The sequence below is a fragment of the Marmota flaviventris genome, chromosome 8, assembly GCF_047511675.1.
Source record: "Marmota flaviventris isolate mMarFla1 chromosome 8, mMarFla1.hap1, whole genome shotgun sequence".
Classification (NCBI taxonomy): Eukaryota; Metazoa; Chordata; class Mammalia; order Rodentia; family Sciuridae; genus Marmota; species Marmota flaviventris.
The window spans coordinates 106550257-106567788 of NC_092505.1; the positions used below are offsets into that span (position 1 = coordinate 106550257).

A 17532-nucleotide genomic window follows, 5' to 3' on the forward strand; every position below is an offset into this window, starting at 1 on the left:
TCTTGTATATCATTTATTATCTTCATTGTAATTATTCTGATTGTCCTTCACTCTCATCCTCAAGAAGATATGAGACTACTGGAGCTGTGGGTATTCATACAGAGACAGAAAAAAAGGCACAGTACAGAGGGGCATCAGTCCTCCTTGCTGGCTTGTTTCCTGTGCCTCAGGCATGCAGGCGTGGGATATGTTATGTGATGCCATCCAGCAGGGGCACCGCGGGCATCTGTCTCTGCTGGCACTGAGGGGCATGCTGCAGAGACCACTGGAAAGGGAGCTGGCTGGAAAGCCTATGGCTGGGAAGAGCAGGCACTGAGAGGCAAGGCGAGGAGTGAGGTAGGAGGTAGGTTTTCCTTTCAGCTGAGCCTGAGCATCCCTGAAGTCTGAGTTGGCCAGTACTGAGCTGAGTAGTTGGACTGCATGTTGATTCTAGTTCCATCTGGACCAGAACTGGGTGCTGCTTTGTAGAGGTGTCAGTTGATTTGTGCTGTTTGTCTGCCCAGTTCCTTGGTTTTCCTTTTCTTTTTGTCCATTGAAGTTTCCCTCTTGGCTGTCAACATGCTTGTGAACTAGTTGAGAGTTCTGAGGGGCAATGGAGATGCCTCTCTGGTGCTTTGCTGACTATTTCATAAGCCCCGAGACCTGAGTACCTGGGAGGCAGACTGTGGCTCACTAAGCGCTGTGCTCCTGGTGCCTGCTCATTGCACAAGAGGGCTTGAGTAAATGTCTGAACTGATTAAGAACCTTGGGGATTTACTGCTATTGTATTTTCTTTTAATAGCATTTGCTCCTTGCTTCTTTTAGATGACTGTTTTGTCTCTAATCTCATTATTTCTCTTTCCTTTGACTCCTGAAGAAATGTGATGTTATTGATTATGTGAATTTCCATCTAGGAAAATGGAAATTTAGACTTGGCAGAGCTAGCCGAGTCTAGCGATGACCAGATCGACACCAAATATCTTGAGGCCCAGAGGCCACAAGTGGCTTGTTACCTTTGAGTTTCATCCATGTTCTTACTGAGAAGTTGTATCCATCGCATTTTACTCTTTGTTTCATGGAGTCCAACTACTGGATTTTGGTCCACCCCAGTCTGCCTTGTGGTTCCATTTGTCAGAGGGTTGGCTCCTTGATGGTTGTGAGGTCAGCACGCTGAACAGCAGAGTGCACCCAGTGGGTGGTAACAAGATCACATTGTTTTAAAGAAGTGTTCTTACCGTGAACAAGGCTAGTAAAACAAAAGGTGCTTTACTTTTAGTACTGGGGAAGGAGAGAGATGCTGGTGAAATAATAATGCTTTCAGAAGACAGCAGGAGTGATGTCATTGTGAGATGAGTCTGCTGCCTCCTTCAGTGATGTTCACTCTACAGTAAATACTGAGAATAACAGAAATAAGGAAGAGGAAACTAAATGTGCAGAGTGAATAAGCAACTTTTGAAACAAAGTTTCAAAACAAAGTTTCTTGAAATAAAGCAAGAGTGTTTCATAACACTGACCATAACAGAAGGATGGGAGGACCAAGCAAACCTTTACTATGAGTATTTCATCTCACAATTGTATCATTACTACGGTCTTCTAAAAGAACAGTTTTATTTGTTAGTGGATGATTGATAAATATTGCATTTACCAATAATATTTATTGTATTGGTATATATTGTACAGTACTGAATATCTGTATGGAAGGGGCAAGTTTTGAAGAAGCCTGAGTACTTTCAGCTTTTCTGTGTGTACATTTCATTGCGTTCCATCCTTCCACTGTTCCACTCACTGGATAAAAATGTTCAGCTTACATCAAAATCAACAAGTCCTTAAAAGTATGATTTCCCCTCCTTTCACTGGGGAAGAGTCATCTTTCATAGATAGAGTCTTTTGTTCAATCAGACCCTTATAACACAGAAAAATAAAATGGAGCTCTCTTGCTGAAAAGTGTTCTGTCTAGAAAATTCCTTGCTAGGGAATTATCAGTGAGAAAAGCTCAGAAAACTGTAGCTTGTTTAATGTGACAGGGTCATTGTTGCTGTTTGATAATAATATATGAAGTCAGAATCAGATTTTAACAGTCGTATTTAAGTTGTATATATTCTTTGCTGTTTTAGTAGATGCACATTGTCACATTTGATTTTATTGTGATAAGCAGCAATAGTCAGAATTGTGGAAGTGACACTTTATCATAAACTTTTTAATGTTACGTATAAATTGGCTTTAACCTCATTATTTTTATTTTTAATTTTATATTTAGTATAATTTGGAAAATGCATCTCAGACATTTGATGATCTTCCAGCAAGATTTGGTTATAGACTTCCAGCTGAAGGCTTAAAGGTAAGAAAACAGTAATGTCATAAAGGCACAAGGTATCGAATAAGGATATTTCTGTTGTTCTTTCATTAAAGAATCAAAACATCATAAAAACCATGAGTGGTTGTTTGTAAAGAGTAAAAGCTGTTCACAAGGTATGAGAGAGGCCTGGGATTCAGTCCCAGTGCACACACACCAAGAAAGGCATGAGGAAGAAAGTGAAGCTCTCTTGTGGTTGTAGTAGTCAGCACTACTGTTACCATTTAGTATATAATATCTCAGATCTGTTTTCTAGGATATTTTCTGTGTATATGTATATGTAGATGTATGTGTGTGTTCATGTATTTATGTCAATGCTTGCACAATATTATCCAACACCACTAGAAACTTGCTACTTTATAACCTGCCTTCTTCCCTTAATTTGTATGCCGAGGTCATTTTTTTTTTATTCTGACAAGTAAAGGTATTCAATTATATTATTTATTATTATTATTATTGTTATTATTATTATTATTATTAATGGCTTAATGGTTTTATCATTAAATACAGTGGATTTGAACTTTGTTTTGTTTAATTTTTCATAGTAGATATTTGGGTTATCCATTTGTTACTGACAGCGAATGTTTTCATCCTTGTGTATTCATTCACTAATTTCTATAGTGTACATTTTAAAATATAGAATTGCTTCATTTATGGCATGCATGTCTAAAAAAATTTTTTTTTTTGTTTTTAGTTGTAGTTGGACACAATACCTTTATTTTATTTATTTATTTTTATGTGGAGCTGAGGATCGAACCCAGCACCTTGCTGGGCATATTGGCTTCTAGCTTTTTTTTTTTAAGATTTTAAATTAAGAAAAGATTCCTGACATTATATAATGATATCTTATTGTAAAAAAAGTATACAAAAGAAATGGAAGAGCCTTCTGTTATGCTTTCCACCTGTGTACACCAGTTGCATTTCCTTGTTGGCAGTAGATTTTATCAGTGACTTATGGACCTTCAGACCTCTCTGAATATGTGATGCTTTTCAGGTATTTTTTGTTCATAACTTTTTGAGCATATAAAGATAAAAAAATGGTTATCCTTTGTGTATATAAAAGCTTTCTTAATTCTTGTAATAGAATCCATTTTAGCTAGTTTTATCCAGAAAATGATTTGTAAAGGGTAATGATGTTTAGAGAATCACAGCCTGGAAAACAGTTTCCAGATAGTTTCAGGAATACGCTGACAACCACCTTGTAGAACTGGCTTCACAAAGGATCCTGTAGCCACTGGACTATCCTACCACCTTTTCTCTCATCAGAAAACTTCTTCAGTTTTATCCCCAAACATTATGCCTCTGCTGTCATTAAGCTAATCAAAAAAATAACCTTTGCCTGACTGTTTTCTCACATGATCACTTCCAAACGTAATACCTGGATTTTTCTAATTGACAAACTCTAGGCCATGTAATTACTAGCCACATACTTTGGAGAAATACCTACCTTTGGGGAAGGCTGGGAAATATGGTATTCTTTTTTGGTTTGTTTATGTTTGTTTATACTACTTAGGGAAGGTGAGAATCAGGGTGTCAGAAGAGGGGTTCAGAATATTTGGGGAACCATTAATGACAGACATTTATTATAATAGCTACTCTGCAATCCTGCCTGTGTCCTAAGCAGGTGATGGGAATGAGGTTTCCCCTGGTGGAATGGGCTGACTGTGAAATAAAAGCTAAGAAAAATAGGTGGAGGAAGAATCCACAGGACACAGAAAATAATTTCAAAAAGCGGGGGCAAGGACGGGCAAGCTAATCATATGGGATTGAGCTTATATACTAAAAAGACAAAATGGAGCCTGTGCTTACTTTATTTCTATGGGGGAACATCAAAGGCATTCCTTAGAATGTTCTTCACCAAACAAGGTTGAAGGTCAACTGTCCAGTTCCCAATGGGTTATGCTCTTCTCCGAAGTTAATTTGAGGGATCTTCCTAGTAGAGTGGAGGTAAAGGTCATGAGCCTTGGGCAATATATGGCATGGAAGAGCCACAGATAGTTCTCAAGGTTAAACCTAAAATCTTCCTGGCTGCCATACTGAGAGAAGACACTCAAGTAATTCATGGCCGGCTTCACTGCACTGCAATTTAATCCCTGTACCTCTTAGCTTATCAAGCAGCACCTGTAAATCTGGCAAGTTCCTGTTAAGCACTGCATGGTATTCTATCTTATGAATGATTGTGGTTTATTAGTCGTTTCCTATTAACAGATACGTTGGTTCCTTGTCTGAAGTCCAGTTATTTCTGTAGAATAGATGTCTGAAAGAAGAATGGGCACATACATTTAAAGTTTTCATAGATACTATCAAACTACTTTTCTAAAGGCTGTTCTGATTCTTTTCAATTAACAGTGTCGAGAACACCCATCTCTGTACTCTTGCCATCACTGATAATTATCGGTGTCTTGACTTTTGCCAATCTGATGGGCAAAAAGTATAATCTTGTCTCAATTTGCATTTCTCTGATTACTAACTATGTGAGCTGGCAGCCTTTCTTTCGGACTGTCCTTCTCACTGAAAAGCCTTTTTGCCTAGTGAATTTGTTTTAAAAGAGTTTCATTAATTCTTGATAACCATAGTCTTCTTGGTGCTCCTCTATTTCTGTGTTACTGTCAAGTCAGTTTACATTTCAGAAATAGTTTGAAATGTAAACAAATAATTTTGTTTATTTATTGCCTAAGAAAAAAAGAACATTAAGTATCTGATTTTTTGCACTGTGACAATGTAGGGTAAACCCAGAAGTGAAATATGGGAACAGTAAAGAGAGGATGTTCAAATAAATCATTGAATTCTTTTTTAAAAAATATTTATTTTTTTTTGTTGGACACAATATCTTTATTTAATTTTTTATTTTTATGTGATGCTGAGGATTGAACCCAGGGTGAGCACTCTACTTCTGAGCCTTAACCCCAGCCCAAATCATTGAATTCTTACGGAAAGCGTCTGTGGTTGCACGATTGGCTTTGCCATTGCTCAGAATCAGGATGAAAAACACCAACCTACTCATTGTTTACAAGGAGCACTTGATGATACCAAAGTGGGGTGGCTCACTATGGCATAATGTCTGTAAAACCAATAAGTTAAAAATATAACCAAGTTAATTTAAAAATGCATTGTGGTTATTAGGAGACAGGTGAGTCCCCAGGTAGGGAGCTGAGCACTGGGACCAAGGGCTAAAGCAGAGAGACTAAAAAAATGCAGACCACCAGGGCACTGCTCATTTCTCTGGCTCTGATCCACTTTAGTACCAGGGGTTTGATCAGGCCTGTGTCTGCCTCCTTCCTGAGTAGACTAGAGAACTCATCTAAACAGCCTTCCTACAGCAGCAGCTCTCCACTCCAGGTGGCCAGACGGGAGTTCCAGACCAGTGTTGTCTCCCGGGACATTGACACAGCAGCCAAGTTCATTGGTGCCGGGGCTGCCACAGTTGGTGTAGCCAGATCAGGGGCTGGCATTGGAACTGTGTTTGGCAGTTTGATCATTGGCTATGCCAGGAACCCGTCTCTCAAGCAACAGCTCTTCTCCTATGCCATTCTGGCTTTGCCCTGTCTGAGGCCATGGGGCTCTTCTGTTTGATGGTCACCTTCCTCATCCTCTTTGCCATGTGAGGCTCTGTGGGATCACCCACACGTCCCTGCTGCTTCACCTCCACTGGTGCTGGAGTGTGCTGAGCTGTACCATTAAACCACATTTCTCTCTAAAAAAAAAAAAGAGAGAGAGAGAGAGACAGGTTAGGAATACCTTTTAAACTTTTCCCAGAGAGTTTAGATGGGGTAATTACTGTTGGTCTTAGTTTTCCATGTTCTGTAGGTCTTTATGTCACTGGATTCCATCAGAATAATCTGGAAGACATAAGCATTGGTCATATAGCTCATATCAGTTGATTTCTGTGTTTGCAGTTCATTCATATATGTTCCAACATTAAGCTAATAATATTCAGAGGCCCTCTCTGTCTTCCCCTGTATTTTCTCTTTTTTCTACCCTGTATTTTTTTTAAAAAATGATGCAAGAGAATCAGAAAGCCAAGGACATTTTTAGCTAATTTGAGCTTCAATGCAAAAATGTGAATCTTTTCATGGATTAAGATATGCCATGCCAGTGTTATAGACCTTTAGTTTAAAAAATATTTTATATTTTTAGTTAGGAAAGGGCTGTTTTCAGTTTTATATTTTAGTTTCTTATATAAAAATATCTTTTCTAGATAACTTTTTATTAGACTTTGCAACGTATGTCATTAATGAAATCAATCAGTTTATAATTTATTTGGACAGCTTATTCTGAGCTATAAAAGAGTTATTTTTGGAAAATACTAGTTCTTTTTCTTGGTAAAATAATATTTTAAATATATTAAACAGTGTCATTTACTAGTATAAGTATAAAATTTTAATTTCCCCCTAACTACCCTCAATTCTTAGTTCTCTCTCTAGTAGTCGGATTAGTAAGAAGGCAGTTATTAGTTTTATTCTTACCCTTTACCTTCTAGATTTTTAGAATTCTATTTTTTAGTAGGCTAGATTAGAATTTTTAAAAAGCAAGTGAATCGGATTCTTAACTAGTTTATAATATTGCTGGTCTATTTGGTTAAGGCCCATATGAGGACATGACTGCTACTCTTTAAAAAATTGTCAGAAATCTATGTTTTCTATTTCCAGGCTGAAGTGCTTTAATCCATGTGAATATAAAGGAGCTGCAGGGAGGCAGCAGGTTTTAGTATATGGATAAAAATAAGTCTCTGGGAGAATCTTACGTTTTTGAGAATTCTGTTTTGGAGGCTCGTACTTTCTTGTATTAGAGCCGTGTTTGAAAACCCTTCATCTTCATTCTCTTCTCCAATTCCTTTTGCCAGGGACTTAACATCTTACAAATCACAGCAGGTGTACATAGAACTGTGTCAGCATCCTATGTAGACACTCCTAGGTGCTGTTCCAGCTCCCCCTCTCATTGGGCCAAATTAGTCTGGCCCAGGGCTTCTACCAGCCTCCGAAACCCTTTGGGCCTGTGTGAAGCCTTTCACAGTGTAGGAACAAACCGCTCCTGAGCTGGTGTTTCTGAAGACAGTAGCTCTCTTTCAGAACAGCAGCTGGAACTGTGGAGCATTTCTATTTCTGTGATTTTTTTTTTTTTTTTTGCAGCCACCTGTGGTTGTGCCTCAGATCAAAAGGGCATCAGTATTTTCCCCAAAGTCTCAGAAATGAGAAGAGAGCTGACGAAGAGAAATTGCATGGTGTGGTCCCCTTTCTGAGACCCTCACAGGGAGCTCATCGCCAAGAGTCCCCATCAAACATTCTAGGAGGTTCGGAGTTTGGGGTTGTGGCTTACCCCTTCCTTCCTTCATTGAAGGAAACTGAATTCAAGTATTGCTGTTTTGCTATGTCCTTGCCAAGACTTGGTGTTGTCAGAAGTGACTTTTTGCTAACATGGTGGATGTGAGATGGCAGCTTGTTCTGACTTGGTATTTCCTGGATTACAGTGAGATGAAGCATCTTTCTATAGGATTATTGATCAAGCAGTTTCTTCTTGTTCAAATTCTTCTTTTTAACTTACTTTTGGATTGGCTTGTCAGTTGTTAAAATACTGATTTATAGAAATCCAGACTAGAGCCCTTTGGTCCTTTGGCTGCAAGTTTCAGGAGTTTTCCACTCTGTGCTTAGATTGCCTTTTGTTATGCCCAAACTGGAATTTTGATGCAGACACCTTTTTGATAGTCTTCATTTTCTGTGTTTTTAATAATCCTTCTACACCCTGAGGTCTTAAAGTATTTTCTCTGTTTCCTTGAAAAATCAAGAAGAAAAATTCCCTTGCTCTCACCCTGTTCCATGTTCACGAGATCTCTAAACACAGCTGCTGCATTTTTTTTTTTTTTTTGAGTTAGTCCTATACTGTTTTCCGTGGGGGCTACACCATTTTACCTTCCCACCAACAATATTCATGGGTTCCTATTTCTTTATATCCTTGCTAACATTTGTTATTTTTCTCTGTTTTTTAATGCATCCATCTTAATGGGTATAGAGTGGTATCTCATGGTGGTTTTGATTTGTATTTCCCAGATGATTCGTGATGTTGAGTACCTTTTCATGTGCTTTTTGGCCATTTGTATGTCTTTGGAGAAATATCTGTTCAAGTCCTATGTTCACTTTTTAATCAGGCTTTTTGTTGTTGATTTATAGGAGTTCTTTCCATATTAAGAGTAGCAATCCCTTATCAAAGATGTGATTGCAAATTATTACTCCTAGTCTGTGGGTTTCCTTTTTACTCTGTTAAAGTGTCCTTTAGTTCTCTAAATCTTTTGATTTTCATGAAGTCCATCTTCTCTATTTTTTTCTTTTGTTGTTTTTGTTGCTTATAATTTTATTATAATTACCAAGAAATCATTGTCAAACTCAATGTCATGAAGGTTTCCTTATATTTTATGATTAAATGTTTCTTTATTTGCTGTATGCCCTAGGACAACTTTCAGAGACCATAAATGGTTATTTTTAAAACAATTTTGACCAGTTATGGCGAAAATTAGTTATGGAAGTTGTGAAAGTAGAATATTTCTTCATGATTTTTAAATCATTAATTAAAAGCTCACTCTGGCCAAATTATAACATCTTACATGGTTTTTTAAATTGACCTATCAAATATTGAGACATGTTATAGAGAACCCTATGCATTGTACCTGAGTTTCATATAAGCATGTAGGCTCTTGGATCGCATGTTGGTATCTGGCTAGGTGTACCTGCTGCCCAAGCATCATGAAGCTGTAGCATAAATTTCTCTTCTTTCCAGTAATCTGCATGTCATGGTTTACCTAATGATAAAAATGCTTCAAATGAATGGGCTCCCCTAATCCTTTGAAACAAGATATTCTTCTATAAACCTCCGCTGTTGTAATGATACTGCTTCAATAAAAAGGAGATTTTTGGTTTTGCTGTCTTTATATCTGATTCATCTCATAAAAATTGAATTTCAACTGTATCAAACACTGGAAGGATGTGCATTCAAAATGATCACCAACTTGGGTCATTTTCTCATGTTCCTATTAGAACAATTTTACCAATATTCAATATTTACAAATTAGTAAGTTGGTGAATTGGAAGCCAGGAAGGGAAAGGTTACCCTGGGGGTTCTCACAAAAGCGGGTTCTTTATGTTGCATATGCCTGCTGCTGTTGGCCCTCGGTACCAGTGGGCACAGCATTTATGGTTTCAAGGAACTGCGGGTCAAAACCATTTTTTAAAAATTGCATCTATATTGAACATGCATGTACTTTTTTCTTGTTGTTATTCCCTAAACGATACAAATGACAACTATTTACAGAGCAAGCACATTGTCTTAGATGCTACAAGACATTTAGGGATGGTTTAAAGTACTAGGAAGCCATGTGGGTTCTGTGCAAATACCATGCCATTTATATAAGAAACTGGACCATCTGTAGATTTTAGTACCTTTAGGAGGTCCTGGAACCAACTCCCCATGATCCAAAGGGATGACTGGACAGTGTCTGGCATGAATCGCAGATTTTTTGAGAACATGATCTCTGTCTTTACCTCACGCCATTAGGCTGTGCGTCCTGCACTGTCTGTCTTATAGTAGAAGATCAATAAATACTTTAATAAGTGAATATTTAAGTAAAAAGAGGAAATAAAACTGAAATTAATCCAAACAGGTTGACCTATTTGGAGTAAGTTATGAAGTAGGAAATGACCCAAATCTCTAAATATATATTTGTTATCTAATGTATTCATTAATGTTATTTGATAAGCATGAAAATCACATTTAGGGCCTGAGAGCTTGGCCTCTGCTGTGTTTAGTCTCTGTTATGTTGTCTGTTTTCTGCTGGACTTCACGGCCTCTGTGGAGAAAGTTGAGGATAAAACCCCAAATCTTCAGGTTGTATTTTGTTTTCTGACAGTAAGAGGTAGGTTGGAGATAAAGCAGCTTCCTTTGTTCTCCTTGCTCATCTTATTTTATGTCTTGTGAGAGCCGAGCAGGTCAGCAGCCTTGAGCAGCAGGGCTGCCAGGAGTGAGGTGGCATGCAGGGAGAGAAACTGAGCGGCTCAGGACTGCGGGTCACTGCTTCACTCAATGCACAGCTTTCATCCGACTGCTCTTTTCTCTGCTAAGTTGAACTTTTGCAGCAGACATGTTACTTGTGGTCTTTGGCATACAGTAGATTCTAAGAGAATTTTCTTTGTCATGAAATCTGAAAATGAATCCTTTATAAAACAAGGAATTTTTTCCTAAAGTTAATAAATAATTATAGTACTATCTGTTGATTGGGTAAAAGTTTTGAAATAAAGTAAAAATTATATTGACTGGTTCTGTACATATAAAACTGTCTTTAATTTTATGCTACAAATTCCCACTGGTACTTTGCAATTTATTTTAAGTGGCTTGAACTTTTTTCTTTTCCAAATGGGTTTGTTTAGCCCAGATATCATCTTCATCATTGGCTTCATGTAGCAACTAATATTAAAGGAAAATCTTCAGTCTCACCGATCTCACTTCATTTTCTTTTTGTATTTAAGTTAAATTTGAAAGACAAGTTTTGGACAAGAGGAACATCATTCTGTTTTGCTCAGGGTTTGACAGCATCACCATTCACCAGCTGAGTGTTCTTGGGAGAGTTATCATCTCAGAGCCTAAACTTCTTTTCTAAAGTCAGGCTGGAGGTGTTTGCTGAGCCTGAGTTGGGAGTGTGCAGCTGTTGTGTGTTCCGCACCTCGAGTGTGTTTGCTAGCCAGCTTCCTTAGGTCACCTAAATTTCCTGTAAGTCCTACTCAGACTTTCACACCACTTGCTGTCACATGCAGGTATCATGGGAGGTGATAGGAAGGTAGAAGAGAATACTAATAATTTAAATGAGATATATGCTTTTACTAAGGAGCAGTGACTGTGAGCACAGTGCCAGAGTTAGGGCTGGGCTGGCCCTGGTGTTGAGCTGCCTTGCCAAGGTGAGGCGCTCCTCCTGGGCAGGAGCTGCTGGGCTTCCCACGCCCATTCTGTCTCTGGTGAGTTCCCCAACCCTTTAAAGCCATCTACTTGTCCACAATAATGTACATCCAAAGGACTGGTGTGAAGAGAGTGGCTGTCATTTATCACTTCACTTTAATTTTAGGCTTAATTTGACCTCTTTTTTCCTGGTTTCTTTAGACAAAAGTTAATGAAGTCTGATTTGAAGTCTTTTCTCTTATCTTAGTGCTAAAAGTTTCCCCAAGGTAACATTTTAGTTGTGTCCTGCAGATTTTGCTAGGTTGTGTTTTATTTTGTTTTGTTGTTTCAGGCTGATGAGGCCCGCTTCTTTTTAATACTTTTGTAGTATTAATGAGCTGTTTTTTTGACGGGAGGGCACTGGGGGTTGAACCCAGGGGCTTTTTACCACTGAACTAAAACCCCCAGCCCTTTCTGTTTTTCATTGTGTGCCAGGGTTTTGCTAACTTGCTCAGGGCCTCTCTAAATTGCTGAGGTTGGTCTTGATCTTGCAATCCTCCTACTTCAGCCTCCCGAGTAGCTGGGACTATAGGCATGCCACCACCATGCTTGGTTTATTAATGGCTTTTAAAAATGATATTTTATAATCGTTTTCATTAAAATTTAAACTATAATTCATTAAGTAGAACATATAACCCAAAGAAGTTATTGGGGAGAATCCTAGCTGAGTGTAAAAAGTGAGATGTAATATTGAGACAGCATAAATATAATGTCGTATTTGTGAAAGGATTTTTCTAAATCTTTTCTTTTAATTCAGTTAAAATTTAATTTAAAAATTATTGTATACCTTCAAATTTCCATTATTTAGTGCTTTCCTCGGTGATGTGCAGAAAGACATGGGAGATATGGCTATCAAATTTGCAAGTGGGCATGGAGCTTGGAATAAGTAATACACTAATGTTTTTCCCTTCAGTCCTAAAAGATGGGAGAATTATAGCATAGTAGAAACATTGGTCAAATTTGTTGAAACAACTGTGATTGTTTGCCAGAAACTGAAGTCAGTTTTATGATGCATGCATGCACTGACACAGAACGTCTAGAGCAGGTTTAAGTGTGAGGTTCCTGTCACTTGCATTGGCCAGATCAACTGAGTGTAATCTCTTAAATAGTTTTTGTTACCAAACTGAAATATGAAGTGTAGGGACAAGTCCTATGCCACTTTTTCGGTGATTGCCTTTGTAGTTAGAATTGCCTCATTCTCTGCCGTTGTATCACACGCAGTTTATGCTTTTTAAAAATCTAATAAAAATAATTAAAAATTAATAATCTGTTAACCCTTAAATGCTAGTGTTACCAGCACCGTGGTAGAGCAGATTCTTTTTTGGAGGTGTGAACTGACTGGGAAGATAAAAGATCAGAAAAATAATAAAGAACAAAAGACAATAGGCAGATTATAGTTTTAAAAGCGGCTCGCCTGGTGGGTCTTCCAGCCTTGTTAGGAACTGGAACTGAACAAGGAAAAAAGGCCCCAATGCTTTATTTAAGGGGAAATACATTAAAAGGTTTCAGTGTGGCAGACTTCTTGAGGAAGACAGGATAAAGATGGGGCAAACACGTTGTTTGGGGCAGGTTATGCCCATCTCCAGGCATCTGCGTTTGAACCTAGGCACCAGCACATTCTGGCTTTCTCCAGCTGGGGGATTTCACCCAGTAGTTCCCATAACATAGCCTGCCTGCCTTATGTTGGCTCAAACAAACTCGTAATTTATACATGGCTTCCAACACCTAAATTTCTTGGTCAGGAACTCTTTCTTATCCATTAACCTCATAAAATGAGACTAGTGCGTTCAGAAGAAAAGGAGTTTATTTAAAGGAATTTAATATTATCTGAGTAAAATTTAAGTTTTTTTTTTTTTTTAAAATCTTTTCCTTTTCTTTAGGGAATCAAACCCAGGGGCCCTTATGCATTCAAAGCATGTGCTCTACTACTGAATGATACACCCCGCCCTGAAGGGACGTTTTAATGCATAAGAAAAAAATGGATCTCCAGCTGCCTAGGGAAAAGAGTTAAATGTGCTGCATGTGTGAAAGTTACCCGTAGATTTTGGAAGAATGATCTAAAAAATAAATGAAGAATTAGTAAAAAGACAGTGGGGACTTTTAACATTTCAGAAAGCTGATATAAATAAATTCATTTGTCTCACATTAGGAAAGACAGCTGATTACAAAGTGTGATTGATCACTTGAAACTTTTTGGTCTCTGTTTGAATATAAAACATATATGACAGGTCCCACTGACATCACTGTGACTTAAAGTATTTATATAAAATTTTGGAATCAAGGTTCATAACCTCTTGGTTTATCTTTATAAAAGCCATTCCTTGTTGCACATTTTGTTCTTCATTCAGAGTGTGCTTTTTCTTTTTTTGGTGGGGGAGGGCCTTGAGGCTGTGTCCCAGAGTGGCCAGGAGCGTAGGTCTGGGGCTTGAGCTCTGAGGTTGCATGGCTGCTTTATAAGACTTTGGCTTATTCCATCACTGTTTTGAGAAGTCTCCTTGTCTGTGCATGGAAGGATGATAGTAGCAGTTACCTCATAGTTGCTGCACAGGTACACTCTAGGTGAGGTGTTGTTACGGAGCGGAGGGCCCCCCCACTCAGCCAGCGTGAGGTGGTCCACAGCCCCCTGCTATTGGCCATCACTGTGCTCTCAGGTACGCACAGACACTTCACCACCTTTCTTACCTCACCACCTTTCTTGCCTCTCCCACTTGTGCTTTACACTCTCACTGCAAGAGGTACACTCAGGGGCCTGCTGCCAGTTTCCTTCTTGGCATTCCCAACATCTTCACTGGTGCTGAATCCAGAGACTCTGTTCAGCCTGAAACATCTTTTAGAAAATCACTTGAGTTATCTCTTTATGACTTCTTAACCATTTTAACTTGTCAACAAAAGTAATTATTTACATTACATTTACCCTAAACTAAATATCTTCTGAAGCATTAAAACAAGATTACTTTTAGTATGATTTTTATGTTTAAGTTATTTTACTATTGCAGTTAAAACTTGGTAACCCAAACCACTTTGAAAAACTGCTTGGCAGTGTTTTTATAAAGATTGGTACCCTGTGATCTAGTTTCAAAGTCTGTGATTCCACTTTTTGTATGCACATACTGCTGCCATCCAGCACCTGTGTGTCACCAGAGGGTCACAGCAGCCAAGAGAAGAAAGCTGGGCATGGAGTCTTCTGGGCACGGGCAATTTTCTTAGGGTGACTACATATTAGCATAATGTGCCCTGCTGATGCTAGAGGTGACAAGGACTCTTACTGCAGAGCAGACTCCTCTTAACGACGACGACGGGGCTTGGCTCTGGGTGACACAGCATGTGCACCTGGCTACAGCTGCAATATTCTAATTGGCCAAGTTTCTCATGCTGCCTGATAGACTTTGTGGATGAAAGAAAGTAAATGTAAACTTTATTTTAATGACTTACATCCGAGGGGAGGATAGGAATATTTTAGGAAGTTATTTGTTTTAGTATAATCAATAAGAAAGATAATATTTAATACTCTAAGACCTGTTTTTTTCAAGACTTAAGTCAATTTAAGGCAAAATCATTATTTTCAGAATTTTTAGCTCATGTGTTTGTTTTTATTAATGTTCTTTAGTTTTAAAATAATATAAGCTTCTCAAAATAGATTTAACAATAGATTCAAAATGATTGAAAAGTAAACATTCTTTTCCATTTCCACTCTCAGAGCCTTCTCATGTGCCTGTATCCTATTTCACTGGTTCTAAGGTGCATTTTAGTACCCTACAGTTCACCAGCTGTGAAACTGAGATATCTTTCACTTTGTTGTTGCTAGGTGGCATTTATGAAGGTGTTATTATCACCTGCCATGGGAAATTTGGCCATAGTCCTTTTATTTTTATTTTTTTTCCTTTTTGCAGTGTCAGGGGGAAAGGGTTTTGCTGTGTTGCTCAGGCTGGCCTTGAATTCCTGGGCTCAAGTGTTTCTGCCTCAACCTCCTGAGTAGCTGGTATTATAGGTACATGGTACCACATCTGGCTTCATGGCTTCTAAGTGATATATAGGTTGAGTTCAGTTGCTATTATAGGTATGTTGAAAAAGATTTACTGTATTATGTAATTTGAGTTAGTGTGTGTAGAAAGACACAGAAAAGAAAGCAGAGAATAAATGTAACAAAAGTAAAACAAATATTCATTGTTAGTAGGATGTCTGCAGTTCTGTTTCCTGGAGAAGCAAAATCAAGTGCTTGATGGGATCAAGAAGAGGAGCTATTCTATGAGTAAATGTAGGACATATGCTTTTTTTTGGTACCAGGAGTTGGGGGCACTCAACTACTGAGCCACATCCCCAACCCTATTTTGTATTTTATTTAGAGACAAGGTCTCACTAAGTTGCATAGTGCCTCGCCATTGCTGAGGCTGGCTTTGAACTCATGACCGTCTTGTCTAAGCCTCTTGAGTTGCTGGGATTACAGGTGTGTGCCACCTGCCTGGCTGACATATGCATTTTGTTCCTGAAATATGTACAGAAGCTTTGCCTGTGACAAGCCAAACAGTGCAACTTAGGGCAGGAGAAATTGACAAATCCAGTGAATTAGTTGATATGATCAGTTCAAGCACCATGCAGAACTTTTTTTTTTGGTATTGGGGATTGAACCAGGGGCTCTTAACCACTGAGTCACATCCCCAGCCCTTTTGAAAATATTAAAATATTTTATTTACAGGCAGTGTCTCACTAAGTTGCTTCAGGCCTTGCTAAGTTACTGAGGCTGGCTTTGAACTCACGATCCTCCAGCCTCAGCCTCCTGAGCCGCTGGATTACAGGCATGGTCACTGCGCCCCGGCCATGCAGAACTAGGGTTAAGTCTAAGTCATCATGTCATAGCTGTCATTGCTAATTTATTCTTATAAATGAATTTAATGAATTTGATCATCTTTTAATGTGTTTACTCATTTTTATACCTGTTGATAATCATTTGGTTTTTCTGTCTTAATCTATTAATTTATAACATTTTATATTCCATTTTGTGATGTCAGATCATCCTGCATTTCTAGGAAAGCAACCTGCTGTTTTCTTTTTAAATTCATAATTATCTTGCAGACATCTTTTCAGTTTACTATGTGTAGATTTTCCTCAGTTTTCAATGGCTATATTATTTTTCTATTAGATGAGTATACTATAATTTTTTTAGATAGCTGCATTGTGATGTGCATGATTTCCAGCTTTTTCTGCTAAAAGAATTTGGAATGAACATCTTCCTACATATACCTTTATAGACTCAGGCTAGTGTTTCTATAGGATACGTTTCTAGAAATTTTATTGTGCATTTTCCTTGTTTGATATCATGAATGGAAATTGGAAGCTAACTTTAAAAAAGGATTTGTTTGATTTAGAAATGTCATATGTTGGAAAATAGTGGTTGTTGCTGGGTGATTTTCATTTTTTTTCTTTAATATTTTAATTTTTTTAGCTGTAGTTGGACACAATACCTTTATTTTATTCATATTTATGTGGTGCTGAGGATTGAACCCAGGGCCTCGCACATGCTAGGCGAGCACTCTACTGCTGAGCCACAACCCCAGCCCCTGGGTGATTTTCTTATGTGTAATTTTTTTTTGTTTGTTTTTAACTCTAGTACTAAGACAGTTTATTTTAAAACACTCCATGTTTACAACAAATACTCCTTTAAATGTTCTGTGACTGGGAGCAGTCATAACTGCCAGTAATATCCACCCTGTGCAGAGCAGGCCCATAAGCAGTGGAGTCTGCAGAGGTGAGTGCTTGCTTCCTTGAGTGGGACAAGAAAGATGACTCTGTTGCAATTCTTTTTCAGGGTTTTCTGATCAACTCAAAACCAGAGAATGCTTGTGAGCCCATAGCACCTCCACCACTAAAGGACAATTCATCTGGCGCTTTCATCGTGCTAATTAGAAGACTTGATTGTAATTTTGATATAAAGGTACTATTTTCTTTTAAAAATTTGTTTGTTTAGCTAATTTAAGTATTCCTTATTTCAGAAAAGATTTAAGGTAGTACACAAAGTTGTCCAGATTAAAAAAGAAACAAGGCCTATAAGGAAAATGAGAAGGAGGTGGTAAAGGCAGAGAGATGGGGCCGGCTCACCTCAGTCTTCCACACTTTCTGCACAGCTCACCCTCCAGTGTTATAGGAATGAGTGCAGAAAGAGAGACACCTTAAGTTTTGTAACTCACAGATTTAGGAGCAAGTTGACTAGATATAAATTACTCCTAGTGCTT

At 38.1% G+C, this 17532-nt stretch overlaps 1 protein-coding gene and 1 pseudogene across 3 annotated transcripts in view; both read left to right on the forward strand.

Moving 5' to 3' along the window:
* Rnf13 (ring finger protein 13) overlaps positions 1-17532 on the forward strand; it is a 122037-nt gene that overhangs the window by 35091 nt on the left and 69414 nt on the right. For 2 of the 3 annotated variants that reach the window (XM_071615519.1, XM_027933547.3), the window contains 2 exons: positions 2237-2317; positions 17109-17234. In XM_071615519.1, the coding sequence (XP_071471620.1) occupies positions 2237-2317; positions 17109-17234 (207 nt within the window). Of the gene's footprint in view, positions 1-2236; positions 2318-17108; positions 17235-17532 lie in introns of those variants that run through there. The other variant, XM_027933549.3, reaches the window with a different exon arrangement.
* LOC114091180 (ATP synthase F(0) complex subunit C1, mitochondrial pseudogene) lies at positions 5525-5905 on the forward strand (annotated as a pseudogene).